Source organism: Garra rufa, chromosome 6, assembly GCF_049309525.1.
Source record: "Garra rufa chromosome 6, GarRuf1.0, whole genome shotgun sequence".
Classification (NCBI taxonomy): Eukaryota; Metazoa; Chordata; class Actinopteri; order Cypriniformes; family Cyprinidae; genus Garra; species Garra rufa.
In genome coordinates, this window is record NC_133366.1 from 28,940,606 (window position 1) to 28,959,533 (window position 18,928).

The 18,928-nt window shown below is 37.5% G+C and overlaps 1 protein-coding gene across 2 annotated transcripts in view; it reads right to left on the minus strand.

Moving 5' to 3' along the window:
• Window positions 1–6,182: 6,182 nt before the first annotated feature.
• LOC141336439 (mitogen-activated protein kinase kinase kinase kinase 4-like) overlaps window positions 6,183–18,928 on the minus strand; it is a 97,829-nt gene continuing 85,083 nt past the window's right edge. For both annotated transcript variants that reach the window (XM_073842079.1, XM_073842078.1), the window contains 9 exons: window positions 17,537–17,654; window positions 17,139–17,291; window positions 16,884–17,027; window positions 16,648–16,782; window positions 16,460–16,560; window positions 12,930–13,079; window positions 12,639–12,798; window positions 9,913–10,052; window positions 6,183–7,166 (listed from right to left, as the gene is read on the minus strand). In XM_073842079.1, the coding sequence (XP_073698180.1) occupies window positions 7,083–7,166; window positions 9,913–10,052; window positions 12,639–12,798; window positions 12,930–13,079; window positions 16,460–16,560; window positions 16,648–16,782; window positions 16,884–17,027; window positions 17,139–17,291; window positions 17,537–17,654 (1,185 nt within the window). In that variant the 3' untranslated portion in view covers window positions 6,183–7,082. The remainder of the gene's footprint in view (window positions 7,167–9,912; window positions 10,053–12,638; window positions 12,799–12,929; window positions 13,080–16,459; window positions 16,561–16,647; window positions 16,783–16,883; window positions 17,028–17,138; window positions 17,292–17,536; window positions 17,655–18,928) is intronic.

The window sequence follows — 18,928 nt, forward strand, 5'->3', positions numbered from 1 at the left end:
TTTGTGTTCCACAGATGAAAAAACGGTTGAAACGGTCAACTATCCAACTGTTGCTAGGCTGCAGCTGCTGTACAAAGGTGCCCCATGTATCTGACTTGTCTACCCAAAAAAACAAAGAGTCTGCCAGACCAATCTGTGCATTACTCGCTCTCAGAGGGTGGGAATAGGGGAGGGACAGGGAAGAAAAACAAAAGATTATTCCCTCATGATAATGACATCCGATAATAACATCTGATGGATATATATATATATATATATATATATATATATATATATATATATATATATATACATAAACTGGAGTTCAGAGAATGCAACGTCTTTTGGGGCTAGTTAATCACCTACCATTTCAGCATCCTAAAACAACTCATGCTGAAGCCATAAATTTGCCTGTAGCGCCATTTTTTAAACATTGCCAGTGAGCAAGCCAGGCCTGGACCATTTGTCATTAATGAGTAATGACTATGTTACACATGCTGTTTGATTTAACTGAATGTGTATGCGTGTGTGTGTGAGAGAGAGTGTATATAAAGTTTAAGAGAATGAGTAGGGTTCCTAAAACAGTGTGTGTGTGTGTGTGTGTGTGTGTGTGTATGTGTATTGGAGGGCCTTAGAAGTTATTGAGGTTTTGAGGAACGTCTTCTAAGCCGTCTACTCAGCTCTGTGCAGACAAAGGAGAGGGCCGTCGCCAAGCAAAGACTGGGGGGTGGGGGGGCCTGCCAGCAGGGCAACAGATGTCTACTGAGGCCACTGGGGAACAAAAAGTGGTATTCTCCATCTACAGCACCCAAAAGAGTCAGCCACTGCATTTTCTTTACCAACTGGGGTCACATGACACAAAAGGAAAGCTTGTCGTAATTCTGAAGTGCAAACACCCTTCTTCTGGAATTCTTGATGACCACTTCAAACTCACACATAAACACTTTCTGAAAATGTTTCAGCTATCCTTCCGCCACACATAACCTGAAGCACATCATACATCAACTAACCCAGTTATTTAAAAAAGGGACAGTAAAGGGAGAGGGCCTCTAGATCCCTTGCAAAACTATAAAGAGTGGCAAAGCAAGCCAAAACAGTCTAAAATCTATTTTCCATTCTCTGAAAGATATCTGCAATTATGTACTTCTAATTTACTTTTTTAAAGAAAGTGTAAACCAGCATGAATATATAGCAGAATCTCTATGGCAGCTGTCTTTAAAATATTCTGACACCTGTTCTTACAAGAGTCATCTTATCCCACAAACCAAGCAAAGGCAAGTGAAATACTATAAGTAATAGTTACTACTAACAATTAGTGAGCAAAAAAAAACATTAAATGAAATATAGATTAAACGTGGAGAAATGTTACATAAGAAAAATTGAGGATCTGTTACATAGACGCTTAATACACTAAACACAAGACAGCTAAAAATTGACAAAATAGGGTAAAAAAAAAATATCACCACACTTACCATAAGTGCAGGACTATCCAACCCAAAAGTAGGAAAATTATGTGGAAAGTTCTTGCAGTAAATTTAAATATCTCTTCTAAATTCAGCACTGGCTAACTCCCATGCACAAAATATATATTTTCCTTATTGCAACTTAAAACCAAAAACGCACAAATCCAGTCAAGCAGATGAAGGGCCCCAATACCCATAAAGTTTGAAGAAGTGACACTCTGTGCAGTAGATTGTGTTCCTTCAGAAGACAATGAGAGCTTGAGCAGATGGAGCTACAATGTCTACCATTCCCCGATAGGCCAGTTTCTGTATGTGGACCAATGAGAGCGCACAGAGCTGACAATTGAGTGTAAATACTGACACACACTCTCACTCGCTTTCTCTGACGCACACACACACACACACAGTTGATATTCTAAGGGAGTGTGGGGCTAAGCTAGTGGCTGTCCAAAAGGTCTTCCCCCACGCGGTTCATGAATAAACGAGGGGTGCGCGGTCAACAATGGAGTCACACAAAAGAGGCCTTAGCAAGCAGCTGCAGCACGAGGCCTTAGTCATTAGGGAGCAGGCTGGCAGTGGAAAACACCTGGCTCGCTTAGGGACTACAGCGGCTCTCGCTTCTTTGTTTATTTGACTGGGGGGATGGGGGTCTGGTTTGGATACAAACAATGGACTGAATTATGTTAAAAGCATTGCGTGTGTCTTTAAAAAAAAAGGGGGGCTGGGGGAATAGGAGGATGAGGGTGCTTGTGTGTGTGAGAGAGGGCAAAGGGTTAGATGGGTAGTTGTGTGTATGGAGAAGGGGGGCAGATCCAGAAATCTACACACAATAAGTTTGTAGGGAAAAAAAGACGTCTTCATTGTTGTGCCACACTTCCACAAAATGGCTTTTTAGAGACGACATATAAAACAAGTGGCCAAGCCTTAAGATCTAGGTTGTTGTCATTTTAGATTATGAAAGTCTTGAAAAAAAGAGGCAAGGAAACCATAAAATTAATGCACAGCAACAATTCCAAGTATCTTTACCTGACTCCAAACCTAATGAGCCTGAACCATATCAATGCAAACTTAACCAAACAAACGCAATCATAAAGCAAGAAAAGTCCAACTGGCTTTTAGGTACAATTAACAATTCTTATATTATAGATCTTAAGATCAATGTTTTAGCATAGACCTAAACATTCACAAGCATCAAAACTCAAGACTAAAAATTCAGTTACTATTTAAAACAAAGGGGCAAAAGGTCACATATGACCACGTATGATAGCATTCTCTTATATGCATTTGAGTTTTTTTGTTGTTGTTTTTAGGCTATGATAATTAAAGAACAGAAAATGTGACACTTGGATAAAGTGTAGATAATAAAAACTAAAATAAAAAACTAAGAAAGTTAATTTTTGAAACTGGGGCTCAAATTATGCATGTATATTTTCTATTTAGCAGTTTAATATCACAGTGTCACAAATTTGAGAATGTAATTAGTAGAAGGAGAACCTCTGTCGCCTGGCACTTTTATGAGAAAGCCACAGGACAACCTACTGTGGGAGAAGTGACCTTGTATTTCAAAGAATGGGAACACTTTACATTAAATGCTTCAAAAAGGCTCATAAGCATAGACTTTAATGTGGGTCAATTGCTGCATCAGGTGCTGACAGAGTACTTGTGCTTTTTAATTGAGAGAATAAAGAGATGATTTTGTGTAAACATTATGAATCAAAAGTCATGCACATATTTCCTTTTTTTAAACTTTATACAGTACCAGACCTGTACAGTGTACACACAAAAGTGTTATCATACAGTTGCACCTTGTAATTTTAAGGTGCTCTCTTAATGTCTTTTTTTTTTTTACCTTTTAGTACATGATATCTAATATAAATTATACATGATAAAAAACATTTGAAAAAACAATTGATTAAACTTCAATGGTTTGTGACGACTGCGTGCGTGTTTAAATAAGGGAAAATAATTGTCAAGAGAGCAAAACCCATCAAAATTAAATGTTAATCTACTGCATAGTCATTTGTAAGAGTGTCTTATCACGTGTCTATAACATTATAAAAAACTTTATTCGATTAAATAATTTCAAGAAACATTTTATAGTCATCTACACATCCTGAAAGACACAGACCTATTTCAAAGGAGTTTTTCGAGTTTGCATGTTAAACATGACGGCCCGGTTTCACAGACAGGGTTTAGACTAAGCCAGGATTAGGCCATTGTTCAATTAGGACATTTAAGTCATTTTTATAAATGTGCTTAGAAAAAAAAAAACATTACTGGTGTCATCTTGAGACAAAACAATGGCACTGATATATTTTAAGATCAATCAGTGCAATTTGATTTCAGCTGAAACAACTCAGACTTACATTTTAGTCTAGGACTAGGCTTAAGCCTTGTCTGTGAAACCGGGAGGTACTGTTTTACTGTAAATGTGTCAGAGTTTTGTTACTGTGTCAACTAGATGAGCCCCAGAGACAGATCATCAAGAAAGAACTCCTACCCTAAACGGCCACCGGCACAAGGCCATGGGAACCAGATGAGTCCTCCCCAATTTGACTTTGTTGCAATATGGAACTCTTGCATTATTATTGACATTTTATTTTATTATTTTAATACTGTAAGGTTGCTTTGACACAACTTGTATTGTAAAAAGCGCTGTATAAATAATCTTGACTTGACTTGCGCAAATCGTCTGTTAGTTCCGCCACTTGATCAAACATTCTTCTTTACATAATGATGTCCTTTTGAAGTCTTTGTGTTCGCGTTACCAGTCCTACAGAGTTTTTGAACACCAACTATTCAGCTAATCCTGCAGTATCTGATCATCATTCTCTTTCTATGAAACCCGTAAACCGCATTCACCGCTTCTAACTCTACAGCGACATAGCGGCTGACCCGAACACTGCAATTATTGCTTGTTCGCTAGAATACAATCAAACCCAAATCTTTTTTTTCCCGCGCGGGTGCTACATCACAAGTACACGCGCAGCATACAGTGCTTACAGTATTGTTTGTCTCGCCATGTTCGTTACATATTGCTTTCATACACAGATAGTTATACATTTTCTAACCTAAACCTACACACACACACAAAGGTCAGGAATCTATTCACAATCTATTCGGGACATTAATGTTATAAATAATGTAGTTAAAAATGGCAGCTTGTACTGTAAAGTTTAACTAAAATTATAGAAATTTTAGATGTGCTAATTACTATGAATCTGCAGAATTATACGAGTCTGGGAGAAAAGAGGCCTCTGGGCTTTTAATTTAACATGTCCATTGCCCACTGGTTACTACAGAAAGTAAAAAAGTGAGTTTTTAGCATCAGTCATACAGTTAACTAACTGAACAAAAGGATAAATACATTGTGTCCAAACTGACATTAACACCAGGACCACTGGACATGCTAATGACTTATGCTGACTCTCTAATTGATCTTTAGCTGCTGACTCCCCCCCTCAGGATCAGCCAACTGACAACCATCTGCTTTGTGGACATAAGTAAACAGGTGTCTGCTTGAGACCAACTGCTGGAGGCTATGGACTATATTTTACATTTTTAAGACAGCTCTTTGATGTAATTTTACTCTTGAATGCTAATAAAAAAGTGCACTTAGTTTTAGCTTAATAATGTATTCTAAAAAAAATTGCATAGCACTGTAAGAGATGTTTATCTGAGAATCAAATGTGGAGATTTTTTATTTAAAAAAAAAAAAGCTTTAAAGGCCAATTAACACTGCTCTACAACATTTAGAGGGCGTTATAACAACCATCACTGTACTGACCAAAGATCAAGAAAAAAAATAGTAAAAATTACAATTTCTTACTACAGTTAATTTTTCATCTCCATGTTTATTTAAAATGAGACAAACAATATCGATATTCATTTTAATCGTTTCCGTCCGTCTCCTTGGTTTCTAATTGTGTTTTCTTTTCATTCTATAGTAACTGTTTCACTGTTATTTGTTAGTTCGTGTCTTTGTTAGTTTGGTACTCCTGTGCTCTAGATTTTATCTATATACACTGCTTGTGACTAGATTCTCTATACTTTTTAGCTGTAAACAACCCTTACCAGTCTGAAAGTGTTTTATCATCTATTTGCCCATGTTGTTGTGAGTATAAGCCACACATAAATACAGTGAGCAAATATAGTATCGTGCCTACAAAGATGTATGGTATTTTGTTGAAATCTTGTAATATAAGCAGTGCAATACTGCTAACCAATATAGTACAAAATGACAAGATAAACTGAGATCAGATGGCTGGAGGTTCACCAGCTGAGAACAGTTATAGCTTTGACGGGGATAAAGCTCAAAATCCTTTTTGTCCAGCAGCTCCTCTGGTATTAAAAGGACAGCAAAAGGCCACCTTATGTCCATGGTTTCACTCATAGCCTCTTTTTTCACTCTAACCATTTTTACTTTTTCTTTTAAAATGAGAGAGAATTCCAAACCTTATACTGAAAGTTCACTTGGTAAATGTTGCAAGTTAGAATTTTGTCTCTCACAGTAACTGCTAAAATGCTAAATTAATATTTATTAAACATTATTGAGCTGGGTTCACAGAGAGGGCTTAGAGTAACCAGGATTAGGCCATAGTTCAATTACGACATTAAAGTATTTAAAAAAAAAAAAACATGTCTTAGAAAAAAACATTACTGGTGTGCATCTTGAGACAAAACAAGGGCACTGACATATTTCAAGATCAACCAGTGCAAGTATCTTTCAGTTGAAACAGGTCAGACTTTCATTTTTTTATTCTGGGACTAGGCTTAAGCCTTGTTTGTAAAACCAGGGGTATATTTTTAGATGTCATACAAATTACATAGAATTAAGCTTAGGTAACTGTAATTTCAAAAAGACTGCAAGCATCATCACAGATTGGTGTGACACACCTTAGACAGGTGTTACTTTATAATAAGACCCAAACTTTTTTTAAAGTCCATGGACAATATATAAAGTTATTTCACTCAGGAAGTTGTTAACAGAATACACATTTAAATGTTCCTTCACTCAAACCATTCATTCTGTAAATCAATAGTATTTGGTACTTACTTGGAATTTATTTATCAAGTGCAATACCTATAAAATAACAAGGACACTCGTGTATAGTTGATAATATATATATATAAAAAAAAAAAAAAAAAAAAAAGAAAGAAAGAAAAAAAAATGAACTGCATCCTTTTTTAACAACACTAGTACAATGATATTGTGTGACCCAGGCCTTTGGGGAATTGACAGTTTCACAGAAAAAAAAAAAGACAACAGTCCATGGAAGTACACTTACATACATTAGAGTATTAATTCTCAGCCCTTGAATTCCTTGATATAACAAAGACTGAACAAACAAAGCCCTGAATAATGTTTAAAGGTGTGGAATTCAACCACAACAAAAAAAAATTACAATAACCTATAAATACAGCAGATCACCAATAGTATAGCTGTGGGCGTAACCGATGACATAGCACTCTTCCACATAAACTTCTACTCCCTTTTAATATGTCTTTTATGTTCATGTACCAAAGAGTTTTCTGGTGCCAGTGTTTAGGACAGCACAAGACTCTTGAATAAAAATGAGGGTTCTGAGAGACTGGTATTACAGGGTTCTGAGAGACTGGTATTACAGGAAAGCATCCTCATCACCAGTTGAGTAGGTTGCTCCGTCCGAGAGTCATAAAATAAACTTGGCTCACTCCTCCAGAGCGCACAGAGGCGAAGAACACCTAAAGAAACAAAGTGACTCCAGATGTTAAGATGACATGGCCATACAATTTACAATCAATAAAGGGTTTAGCTCTCCTCAGAAAATGTCACCATTTACTCAGCCCTCATTCCAAACCTGTATGCATTTCTTCTTCACAATAGAGGACAGGAAAAAATGTCTTAGTTTGTACATCTATAATTGTTTTAATTGCATTCAAAAAATAAACCAATTAACCAATAAACTGATTCCTAATCCTAACTCTGTAGTAAGTACATATTGTTAATTAATACACTGCTCAAAAAAAAAAAAATGAAGGGAACACTTAAATCTTGATGAACAAAATATAAGTTGAAAATCTTTACTTATTGACATTCCTCATTGATGACAAAATGATTTGACATTGGTCAATGGAAATGAAAGTCATCAACCCAATACCCAATAGGCCCCCCATGTGCCTGTATGCACACCCAACAATGTCTAGGCATGTTCCTGATGAGATAGCGTACGGTTTTCCTTGAGGGAACTCCTGTCAGACCTGGATCAGAGCATCAGTTAGATCCTGGACAGTCTCTGGTGCTGCTTGGTGACTTTGGATGCTCCAATACTTAACTTTCCAAGGGTTCTCAATTAGATTCAGATTTAGGGAATGTGAGGGCCAGTCATTGGCATCAGTGCCATCCTTATCCAGAAACTGCCTACACTCTGGTTAAACCTGTACTGTTACTGTAAATGTGTCAGTTTTGTTACTGTGCAGCGAAAGTCGTCCGTTAGTTCTGCCACTTGATCAAACATTCTTCTTTACATGATGACGTCCTTTTGATGGCTTTGCGTTCGCGTTGCCAGCCCTACAGAGTTTTTTGAATAACTATTTAGCTAATCCTGCAGTATCTGATCATCATTCTCTTTCTATGAAACCCGTAAACCTCATTTACCGCTTCTAACTCTACAGCGACAATGACTCTATAGCGGCTGACCCAAACACTGCAATTATTGCTTATTCACTAGAACACTATCAAACCCAAATCTTCTTTTTTTTCCATGCAGATGCGACATCAAGTACACGCGCAGCATACAGTGCTTACAGTATTGTTTGTCTCATCATGCTTGTTACATATTGTTTTGATATACAGATAGTTATATATTTTCTAAACTAAACCACATACTCTCAACAATGTCTAGGCATGCTCCTGATGAGATGGTGGACAGTTTTCCTTGAGGGAACTCCTGTCAGACCTGGATCAGAGCATCAGTTAGCTCCTGGACAGTCTCTGGTGCTGCTTGGCGACTTTGGGTGCTCCAATACTCAACATCCCAAGGGTGCTCAATTAGATTCAGATATGAGGAATGTCCAGAAACTGCCTAAACTCTGGTCACATGAGGCCAGGCCCAGGGTCTCCTTCATGCTCTTGAGACTGTGCCAAAAGACACACCAAACCTTCTTGCGATGACACATCCTCCTGGAGGAAGCTGGACTACCTGTGCAACCTGACTGGGTTGCAGGTACTGCCTCATGCTCTAAGTAATAACCCTAACAAAAAAAACTAAAGACAAATCTGTCAAAAAGAATAGAGAATAAGCAACTGTATGTGGCCACTGCCTGTAAAACCATTTCCTTTTTGGGGGTTGTCTTGAATTGCTTCTCCAGTGCAATGGGGTATTAACCACAGGTCACTTTTGGCGCTTTTCCACTACACAGTACCAGCTCGCCTCGGCTCGACTCGACTCGGTTTGGTTTTCCACTGTGTAAAAGTTGTACCTGTACCTCCACAATAGTACCTGGTTGTCATAGCGACGCTGCAAGAAACTGCCGTGATGTAATCTTCTACGCGACATGCACCGGCTGTCTGCACCTCCTCGGCGTATTCTTCCGAGTTGCCATAATATGTAATGGATTGGATATGTCACGCAATCTCTGGCCAAACTTTTTAAAAATGGCGGGGTTATTCTGGATACTATTGCTGGCGCGTGCAATGATGACGCAGTGAATAGTGACGATTCTCTCTGACCAATCAGCAGTCTGCTGTGTTTTCACGTCACATTTTAGTATCGCCTCAGCTCGCTTGGAACCTCGCCGGAGGTGGTACGAAAAAAAGTACCTGGAAGCCGGTACAGGTACAACTTTTACACAGTGGAAAACCAAACAGAGCCGAGCCGAGTCGAGCCGAGGCGAGCTGGTACTGTGTAGTGGAAAAGCGCCATTAGATTGCACCACAGCAGGTGAAACTGATTCACAATCACTTACTGGACAGACTAATATCATTCAAGTTTAACTTGTTGATACTTAGACTTGGTGTTATGGTGATACTGTAATTATTAAGTGGTTAATTTTTTTGAGCAGTGTTTTACTTAGTACTTGATTGTACAATTAATCTGTAACAAGAATACCGTAAAATAAAGTGTAACCTAAAAATAAACAAATATAAACACCTGTAGAATACAGAACATCCATTTAATTAACTAAATTAAATTAATAATATCAGCCAATTGCACGACAGATGATCATTTCAGCCAGCAGCATTGTTTCTTTTTTAAATACCGGTTTAAACTGATAATGTTTTTTGATGGCCAAAACTAACACCTTTAAAAAAAAGTTAAGCATTACAGTTAGACTAAAAAATTATCTCTTGTATTTTTATGTAGAAATTCTGTGGAAGATGTTTTTCTATTTCTACACTCCATGTAAGACAGACAGTCATACAGGTTTGGAATGACATAAAAATGAGTAAGATGCCTTTTTTTTGCCAAATTCTTTGTGGATGTCCAACCTTGTCATTTCTTTCACAGAGAAACTTCAAACGTTGTGCCCTCTTGTGCATGAACACACCATCCAGGTGACCAGTCTCCACAGAACGGATCTCAATAGCTTTCTCACCCCAGCCCATGATCTGGTTCGATCTGATGTAAGCTACAAAAAGACGCAGAAGAGTTGAATTAACTGATATATTCCTGACATAAATCAAAATCAGAAAAAGGAAATACACACACAACAGATGTTTCTTTCGCTTATCTTAGTGAGTACACTGCATTATATTTTCTATCAGGTTAATGATATTTTCTATCACCTAACCCAGCCCCTACCCCTAAACTTATCCAACACATAAACGTGCAGAACACTAGAGTAAAATAAACATATTTTGGCAGATTTATAAGCCGTTTTAACTAGTGAGGACCAGTAAGGTAAAGTATTTCACAATAAAAGTTTTTGACACACACAGACAGAAACACACACAGAGACAGTGTGGTGAGCTGCTGTCCACCTGGCAACTATTTAAAATAAACTATCCACTTGTTCCTGAAGCTGGGATCCTTTTGAAGGCTGTACAGAGAAGCAAACAAGCTGTTTAAACAGGATCTATCAAAGCAAACCTTACTCTTCTATTTAGAGGTCGACCGATATATCGTCCGGCCGATATATCGCGCCGATATTTGCCATTTTTTATATATCGGCATCGGCCGATATCCGTGTTTAGTAGCGCCGATTTAAAGTCAGGCACGTCTGCGGGCAGCCCCGTGTTTTTGGTGCGGTATATTGCGCTGCTGTGAAGGACCCCAAGCCAAAACTTTTGTAAGATTCAATAACATTTCTGAGAGATCAAGGTAAGGATTAAATTCTGATATTTCAAAGTCCCATGGCCATATATGTACTATATATTACTAGTAAACTATGAAGTTTTGCTTTCACTTAGTGAAAGAAAGCATAGAACCGTCGGTAACTGGCATTATGCTACAGCTGGTTAAAGGTTTGCTTACTTGCAGTTAAGTTTAAAGACTGTAGTCTAAAACGATCAGCAGCTTGTTTGCTAACATATAAGCCCGAGTGTTATAAGTTCTGTTTTATTTTTCCTGTATTGGAGTCAGAGAATTTCACTCTGCGTGGGGTGGAGAACGCTGCGGCTCTCACAAACAATGCAGCGTTGCGATTACTCCGCCCCGCTCGGAGACAGTGATGCACGGAAGGAGGTTATATCCACGGGTTGGGTCGGGTAATAAAAAAATGCATTCGTATAACCTGTGGGTGGGTCGCGCGTGGATGAGATAAATCAATAATGACTACATTTTTTAAAATCTGAACCTGAGTTGTGTGGTCAGGACCGTGGCGCCAGCTTCCTTTTAAATATATTTGATGATTGCACCTGACCGCGCCGTCCTCTCCGTCACCTCAGATACTGCGAGTTTATAACTATGGTCACGTTCAGATGTAAGTAAAAGTTATTTTTTTCAGCACGGATTTGGCTTAAAAGCACGAGTGATTAAGCCTATATATACTGTAAGTCTGCAGCGATGTGAAGATCAGCTGTTAAAATGAACCATCCATTCATCATATCAGCATGCAAAACTAAGAATTAGAATAATTGTAATAGGACGATCACTTGCGGTTTGCTAAATCTGAGAAAAATATAAGTGCGGGTGGGTGGCAGGCAGATTACACTATTGCCTGATTTTGCTTTATTTCATCGTGAAAAATAAGATTTTGCTCTCTTTTGTCGTCAAAAGTATTCTGAAACAAGTCACAACTGAGCCGCTGTGCATCTCGATTCAAACACAGCGGTGTTTCGTTTATGAATGAACGTGCGTTTTTAAACGAATCTAGTGAAATGATTCAATTTCTCATTCATAAAGAGAGTCATTTGCTTTATTCAGGAATGAATCAGCTGTTCAAACAAATCAAATGAATGATATGATTCACTAATTAAATCAGTGTCTCGCCGCCATCTGCTGGCAGGTCCTCTCAGTTACGTATATAAATCATTTAAAGTTTAACATTAATCTCAGCTCTTAAACTTTTATGTAAATTATTGACAGTTTTTATATTATCTGTTTTATATATTTAATACTTGGTCAGTTTGATTTGTTTGGTTAACTTTGGTTAAATCTTTTATAATAATACTGTGCAGTGCACAAAATCAAGATGGTTCATTGTGTTCATTGTTCATGATGTAAAGTTTAGAAATGATGTGCATCCTTTTTAGATTGACATTTTAGCATGCAAATAAAGGGGAGAACTTCAAGATATCGGCCCTAAAAATCGGCAGCACATATCGGCCATCGGCTGACCCTGACCTCTAAACATCGGCATCGGTTATAGAAAACCCCATATCGGTCGATCTCTACTTCTATTTGTCCTGTTGTCAGACGAGTATGGCAGAAACTGTGAACAGAACAGGTATCTGTATATTGTCACAACTCATTGATTTAATGTTTCAGACAGACCAAGTCTCCAGTTACTTAAAGAAGTAGGAACATTTTGATTTTGAGTATGCAGAGGATTTGACTAATGGTGTGCAAAGTACCATTTAAAATTTCATTAGGGTAGCTGTACTGTAGCAAATTATTTATGTCACAATATTATTTAAGTGAGGACATTTGATCCTCACAAGTATAGTTAAAACAAATACACACACAATGGACTCTTGTTTTCCACTAAGCAACCAATAGCATTTATTGTGTAATTTGAAATGGAACACAAACCCTTCACAAAAATTCAACTTACCCACAGAGGTGGGCATCTCACCCCACTGCAACACCACATCTTTGGTGATCCTTCCATAAGTGTTTACATACACGCCTTCATCCTCATAGCACACCAACAGCTCAATGCCTTCCGAGTTTGGGAGGATGATGATGGCATGAGTCTGGATACTCGTTTGAATCTGAGAAAAAGAAAAGTGCAAAATATTTGATTAAAGTACTTATAGAAAGCATGATTGGTCCTTCAAACAATTTAAAACAGTAATGATCACAATGTTAAAATGATGAATAATGAAGCCCTAAAGGAGCTTACATGTGTGGGAAGATAGATGTCATAAACTGCCCCTGAATCCACATCTACAGCATGAAAGCCAGAGCAGGAGCCATAGATGACCTTTAACCTTTGGCCCTCTTCCACAGTGAGATCAACTAAGAGAGGCTTGTGGACCAGGTCTCCAAATGACTATGAAACAAGATGGCAATGTCATTTGGCAATGTCATTCTGATTTTCAAAAAAAAAAAAAAAAAAAAAAGTATTATTATAACCTGCAATTTAATATCAAGTAACCTATATTTCTATAGCACTTAATACAATACAGAATGTTTGTTGAAAGCAGCTTCACAGAAAATAAACTGTGTTAGTGTTCATTGACAGCAGTGTCAATGATGCAATGTTGTCAGTTATAAAAAAAAAATTCAATTCAATTGAAAAGCGGCTCTAAAAAAAAGACAATAATTGTGTTATTCAACTAAATTTAGTTCAATAGTTATCGAATTTAGTTCAGTAACAGTGTCAATGTTGCAAAATTCATCAAATATGAACAAATTCTACTAGAAGACAAGGTGTCATTATTCAGAACAATTCAGATAAGTTTTTAAGGTTTTGTCCTCATCCGATAGTGTTAGTGGCGTATTACTGAATTGAAGTGTTTTTCTACACAATTAAATGAGCCAAAGAAACCCAAACTCCATCAGGTGACAGAAATGGAGGAAAAAAAACTTAAGATTAAGTATGCTCAGCTAGGGGACCAGTTATTTTCTGGTATAAATTAACGGAACATTGTCAGTTATAGTGTTGCATCATAAGTCAGATTTGTGGACTAAAATTATTCCAAAAGCTCCTTCAGCTTTATGGTAAGTAGGGGAGAACGGGGTGAGTTGAGCCAGTTTTTACTTACAGTGTGTTTAGAGTGAGCACATGATGGGTCCAACTTACACAGTCAGGTCCATAAATATTGGGACATCAACACAATTCTAACATTTTTGGCTCTATACACCACCACAATGGATTTGAAATGAAAGGTGTGCTTTAACTGCAGAATGTCAGCTTTAATTTGAGGGTATTTACATCCAAATCAGGTGAACGGTGTAGGAATTACAACAGTTTGAATATGTGCCTCCCACTTGTTAAGGGACCAAAAGTAATGGGACAATTGGCTTCTCAGCTGTTCCATGGCCAGGTGTGTGTTATTCTCTCATTATCCCAATTACAATGAGCAGATAAAAGGTCCAGAGTTCATTTCAAGTGTGCTATTTGCATTTGGAATCTGTTGCTGTCAAAGAGCTGTCACGATCAGTGAAGCAAGCCATCATTAGGCTGAAAAAACAAAACAAACCTATCAGAGAGATAGCAAAAACATTAGGCGTGGCCGAAACAACTGTTTGGAACATTCTTAAAAAGAAGGAACACACCGGTGAGCTCAGCAACACCAAAAGACCCAGAAGACCACGGAAAAAAACTGTGGTGGATGACCGAAGAATTCTTTCCCTGGTGAAGAAAACACCCTTCCCAACAGTTGGCTAGATCAATAACACTCTCCAGGAGGTAGGTGTATGTGTGTCAAAGTCAACAATCAAGAGAAGACTTCACCAGAGTGAATACAGATGGTTCACCACGAGATGTAAACCATTGGTGAGCCTCAAAAACAGGAAGGCCAGATTAGAGTTTGCCAAACGACATCTAAAAAAGCCTTCACAGTTCTGGAACAACATCCTAAGGACAGATGAGACCAAGATCAACTTGTACCAGAGTGATGGGAAGAGAAGAGTATGAAGAAGAAAAGGAACTGCTCCTGATCCTAAGCATACCACCTCATCAGTGAAGCATGGTGGTGGGTAGTGTCATGGCGTGGGCATGTATGGCTGCCAATGGAACTGGTTCTCTTGTATTTATTGATGATGTGACTGCTGACAAAAGCAGCAGGATGAATTCTGAAGTGTTTTGGGCAATATTATCTGCTCATATTCAGCCAAATGCTTCAGAACTCATTGGACGGCGCTTCACAGTGCAGATGGACAATGACCCAAAGCATACTGCAAAAGCAACCAAAGAGTTTTTTAAGGGAAAGAAGTGGAATGTTATGCAATGGCCAAGTCAATCACCTGACCTGAATCCGATTGAGCATGCTTTTGATTTTCTGAAGACAAAACTGAAGGGAAAATGCCCCAAGAACAAGCAGGAACTGAAGACAGTTGCAGTAGAAGCCTGGCAGAGCATCACCAGGCATGAAATCCAGCGTCTGGTGATGTCTATGTGTTCCAGACTTCAGGCTGTTATTGACTGCAAAGGATTTGCAACCAAGTATTAAAAAAGTGAAAGTTTGATTTATGATTATTATTCTGTCCCATTACTTTTGGTCCCTTAACAAGTGGGAGGCACATATGCAAACTGTTGTAATTCCTACACCGTTCACCTGATTTGGATGTAAATACCCTCAAATTAAAGCTGACAGTCTGCAGTTAAAGCACATCTTGTATTTCATTCTTGCCAGTTTCAAATCCATTGTAATGGTGTATAGAGCCAAAAATGTTAGAATTGTGTCGATGTCCCAATATTTATGGACCTGACTGTATATGTACATAAATTTCAGAATGTCGTGTATCCTTGGAAATAATTACTTAAACTCTAAACTAAACTGCTTTCAAAATATGGCTTTCCAAAAACAGTCTAGGGAGAGGATAATTGAGCCACTTGAGTAAAAATGTATAATTTTCACCTCATGCTATATCAAAACAAGAGAATTTGAATAAAAATGACTTCTTAAAATCTGTGTGAGCTTTGTGATGGACTGGCCATCCATCCAGGTTTTTCTCCACCTGTGGCTCAAGATGCTGGGTTAGGCTCAAGCTCCCCACAGCCCTAATAATGACAAAGAGGTTTGGATAATAGAATGGATGGATTGATAACTTCTTAAAAGTTGTATTTAAATATACAGTTCTCTACTTTAAAGGCATTTTTTATGAATTTTTTTTTGAATAAAATAAAATCATCAAATTAAAGAATTCAAAAAAAAAAAAAAAAAAAACACGACACAAACGACCTTACAGAACTGGGCAAAAAGTATTTAAGATCCCACTTATAAATATTGCAGGAACATACAATTTCATTAAAACTTTCATGGCCAGTTTTTTTTTATAAATTATATTTAATAATTTCACACCAAAACCAAATTCAAAACAAACAACAACAAAAAATGTTTGGTTAAAAATGAATGAAATATCATGAAGAATTACTGGCTCAACTTACCCCAGGACTTTCGGCTCAAATTACCCCACTTCGACCATTTTAACAAACATTTGAACAAACTATCATCCAGCAGTTTAGAGCTAACATCATCCTAACAGTATAGCCTTATATTATAACCTCCTGAAGCACAAACAAATGCAACACTTTTTCATATTCATCTGTAATCGTACAGACATAAGAAGCATGAGTCTCTGAACATAAAAACATAAGGTTGTCTAGAAACAAGGGGTGGCTAAACTTTTCCCTATGCATTGAAGCTAAATTAGGTGGGAAAATGAGACCTGGTGTGACTACAATATGTCACGTATTGCACTTACCTTAAAGGCCATAAACTTGTGGTATGGCTTTGGTGCCCAAGCATACACTTCCACTAAATTTTTCAAGGCAATAACCAAGAACTTGATTCTTTCATATTTTACTAGAAAGGGACAAAAAAAAAGACATTTTATCATTGTATCCTACAGATTCTTCTTGTACCATACATGTGTGGCATATGGAAACTTGCCGACTTTGTAGTGCACACATCCCTCCAGCTCCCCCACTGTAGTCCAACCCTGTTTCTTTTCCACCTCAGGGTCATTATGCAGAATCTTGTTCCTCAGCCATGAGAGATAATAAACTCGCAGTTTGTTTTTCTTTCCTGTATAAGGGTTATGATTATAAACGGAGAATTCAAATATTCGCTAAAAAAAGAACAATAATTTAAATGTGCTTTGACAAGTCTGTCATATATTTTCTAACCTGATATTGTCACTAGAATATTAAGGCCTTCAAGGACTTCCATTTGTTGAAAACGCCGCCTGTTAATAAGTGGATAAACTTTCCCCTGCCCACTGCGATCAAGAAGCATAAGGCCACTTTCAGTTCCTACCAACAGATTTACTCCTACACAGGGAAATATAAGAAAGAAAGAGCAATGCAAAATAAACATTAAGGTGTTTATTTTCTGTATCTACATGTCCTACTTACAGTGGGCTATCACTGTGTACTACATACCCCAAAGTGCAGCACACAGAATCTCAGAGTTGAACCTCTTTTTGTATTTGCGGATTTCAGGTGTGTCACTCTGTGGGCGAGTGTTTACTGGGTTTACATTCACCACAGAGCCCTTACGGGATGGGTCCTGCTGGCGTCCATCATTACTAAAGCCTGGTGAGAAAACATACTGATACAATCAGCTTGTGATTAGAATGTATTTAGCTAAAATATATTCATTAAGAATTTAAACAATTTTCAAATATTGAAATGTATGAATTTAAATGTACTTCAAGAAAAAAATATATACATATTCAATATAGCAAAACGTCTATAGACAGACACTTTATGTTGTTGCCACAACATGTACATTACAAGCTTCAGGTCTTGAGGAAATACATGACTTCAGAATGACTTACCCATGTTGTTGAGGGAACTGCCACTGGAAGGGGAAATCTGTAGAAGACGTGGGTCGATAAATGGGGTAAAAGACGAAGACGACTTGTGTTTTTGCAGCGTGTTGCTGGCAGACTGTGTCTGGAATGGATAGGCCATAAATGAGATAGGAAACAGGAAAGAACAATAAGATTATGCGTTTAAAATTCTCATTTAATACGTTAAAGGAACGCTCCACTTTTTTTGTAAATAGGCTCATTCTCCAACTCCCCCCGAGTTAATAAGTTGGGTTTTACTGTTTTGAAATCCATTCAGCCATTCTCCTGTTCTGGTGATATCACTTTTAGCATAGATCATTGAATCCTATTAGACCAATAGCATCACGTTCAGAAATGACCAACGAGTTTCCATATTTGTTGCATTTAAAACTTGACTCTTCTGTAGTTATATTGTGTACTAAGACCGGTGGAAATGCAAAGCTGCAAGTTTCTAGGCTGATAAGATTAGGAACTACACTCCCATGCCGGCGTTATAGTCAAGGAAGTTTGCTGCCGTAATAAGGCTGAAGCTTTGCATTTCCACCGGTCTTAGTACACGATATAACTACAGAAGAGTCAAGTTTTAAATAGGACAAATATCGAAACTCGTTGGTCATTTTTGAACGTGATGCTATTGGTCTAATAGGATTCAATGATCTATGCTAAGCTATGCTAAAAGTGATATCGCCAGAACAGGAGAACGGCTGAATGTATTTCAAAACAGTAAAACCCAACTTATTAACTCGGGGGGAGTTGGAGAATGAGCCTATTTCCAAAAAAAGTGGAGTGTTCCTTTAAAACTCAAAAAATAACCTAAAATCTAGTCTCTAAAAAATTTACTTAAAGTCCCCAAAATCTAAATTTACATGAAATTAAATAAGTTATGTCAATTGAAAAATTGAAAATCAAACAGGATACACTGGTAACTAAAAGGGAAGTGCAGATGGCATATATGTTAGAAGGATAAAGATGAAATGGTCCCACTTTACATAAGGTGGGACTTTGTCCTTACAATTAATATTTTGATACAATGCACTTATTGTGGACATACATGTTTTTACACAGTACTTAAATAAAAAAAATACCTGCATGTAATTAAATCTGTACTTACATTTATAGTTACATATAGTTGACCCATCCTTTGCACCTTAACCCACCCTTAAACCTACCCATACCACCAAAGCTGTCCCTAACCTTACCTTCTCCCACCTCAATTGTAGCAAGTGTTTTGCAATACGATATTAACACAATAAGTACATTATAACATATACAATAAGTAATATAAAAAAGTGGGACAGATTAAATAAAGAAAAATCAAATGACAACAATTAAGAACTTTATCTAAATATTCAGACCCACAAGCATGTATTTGTTGAT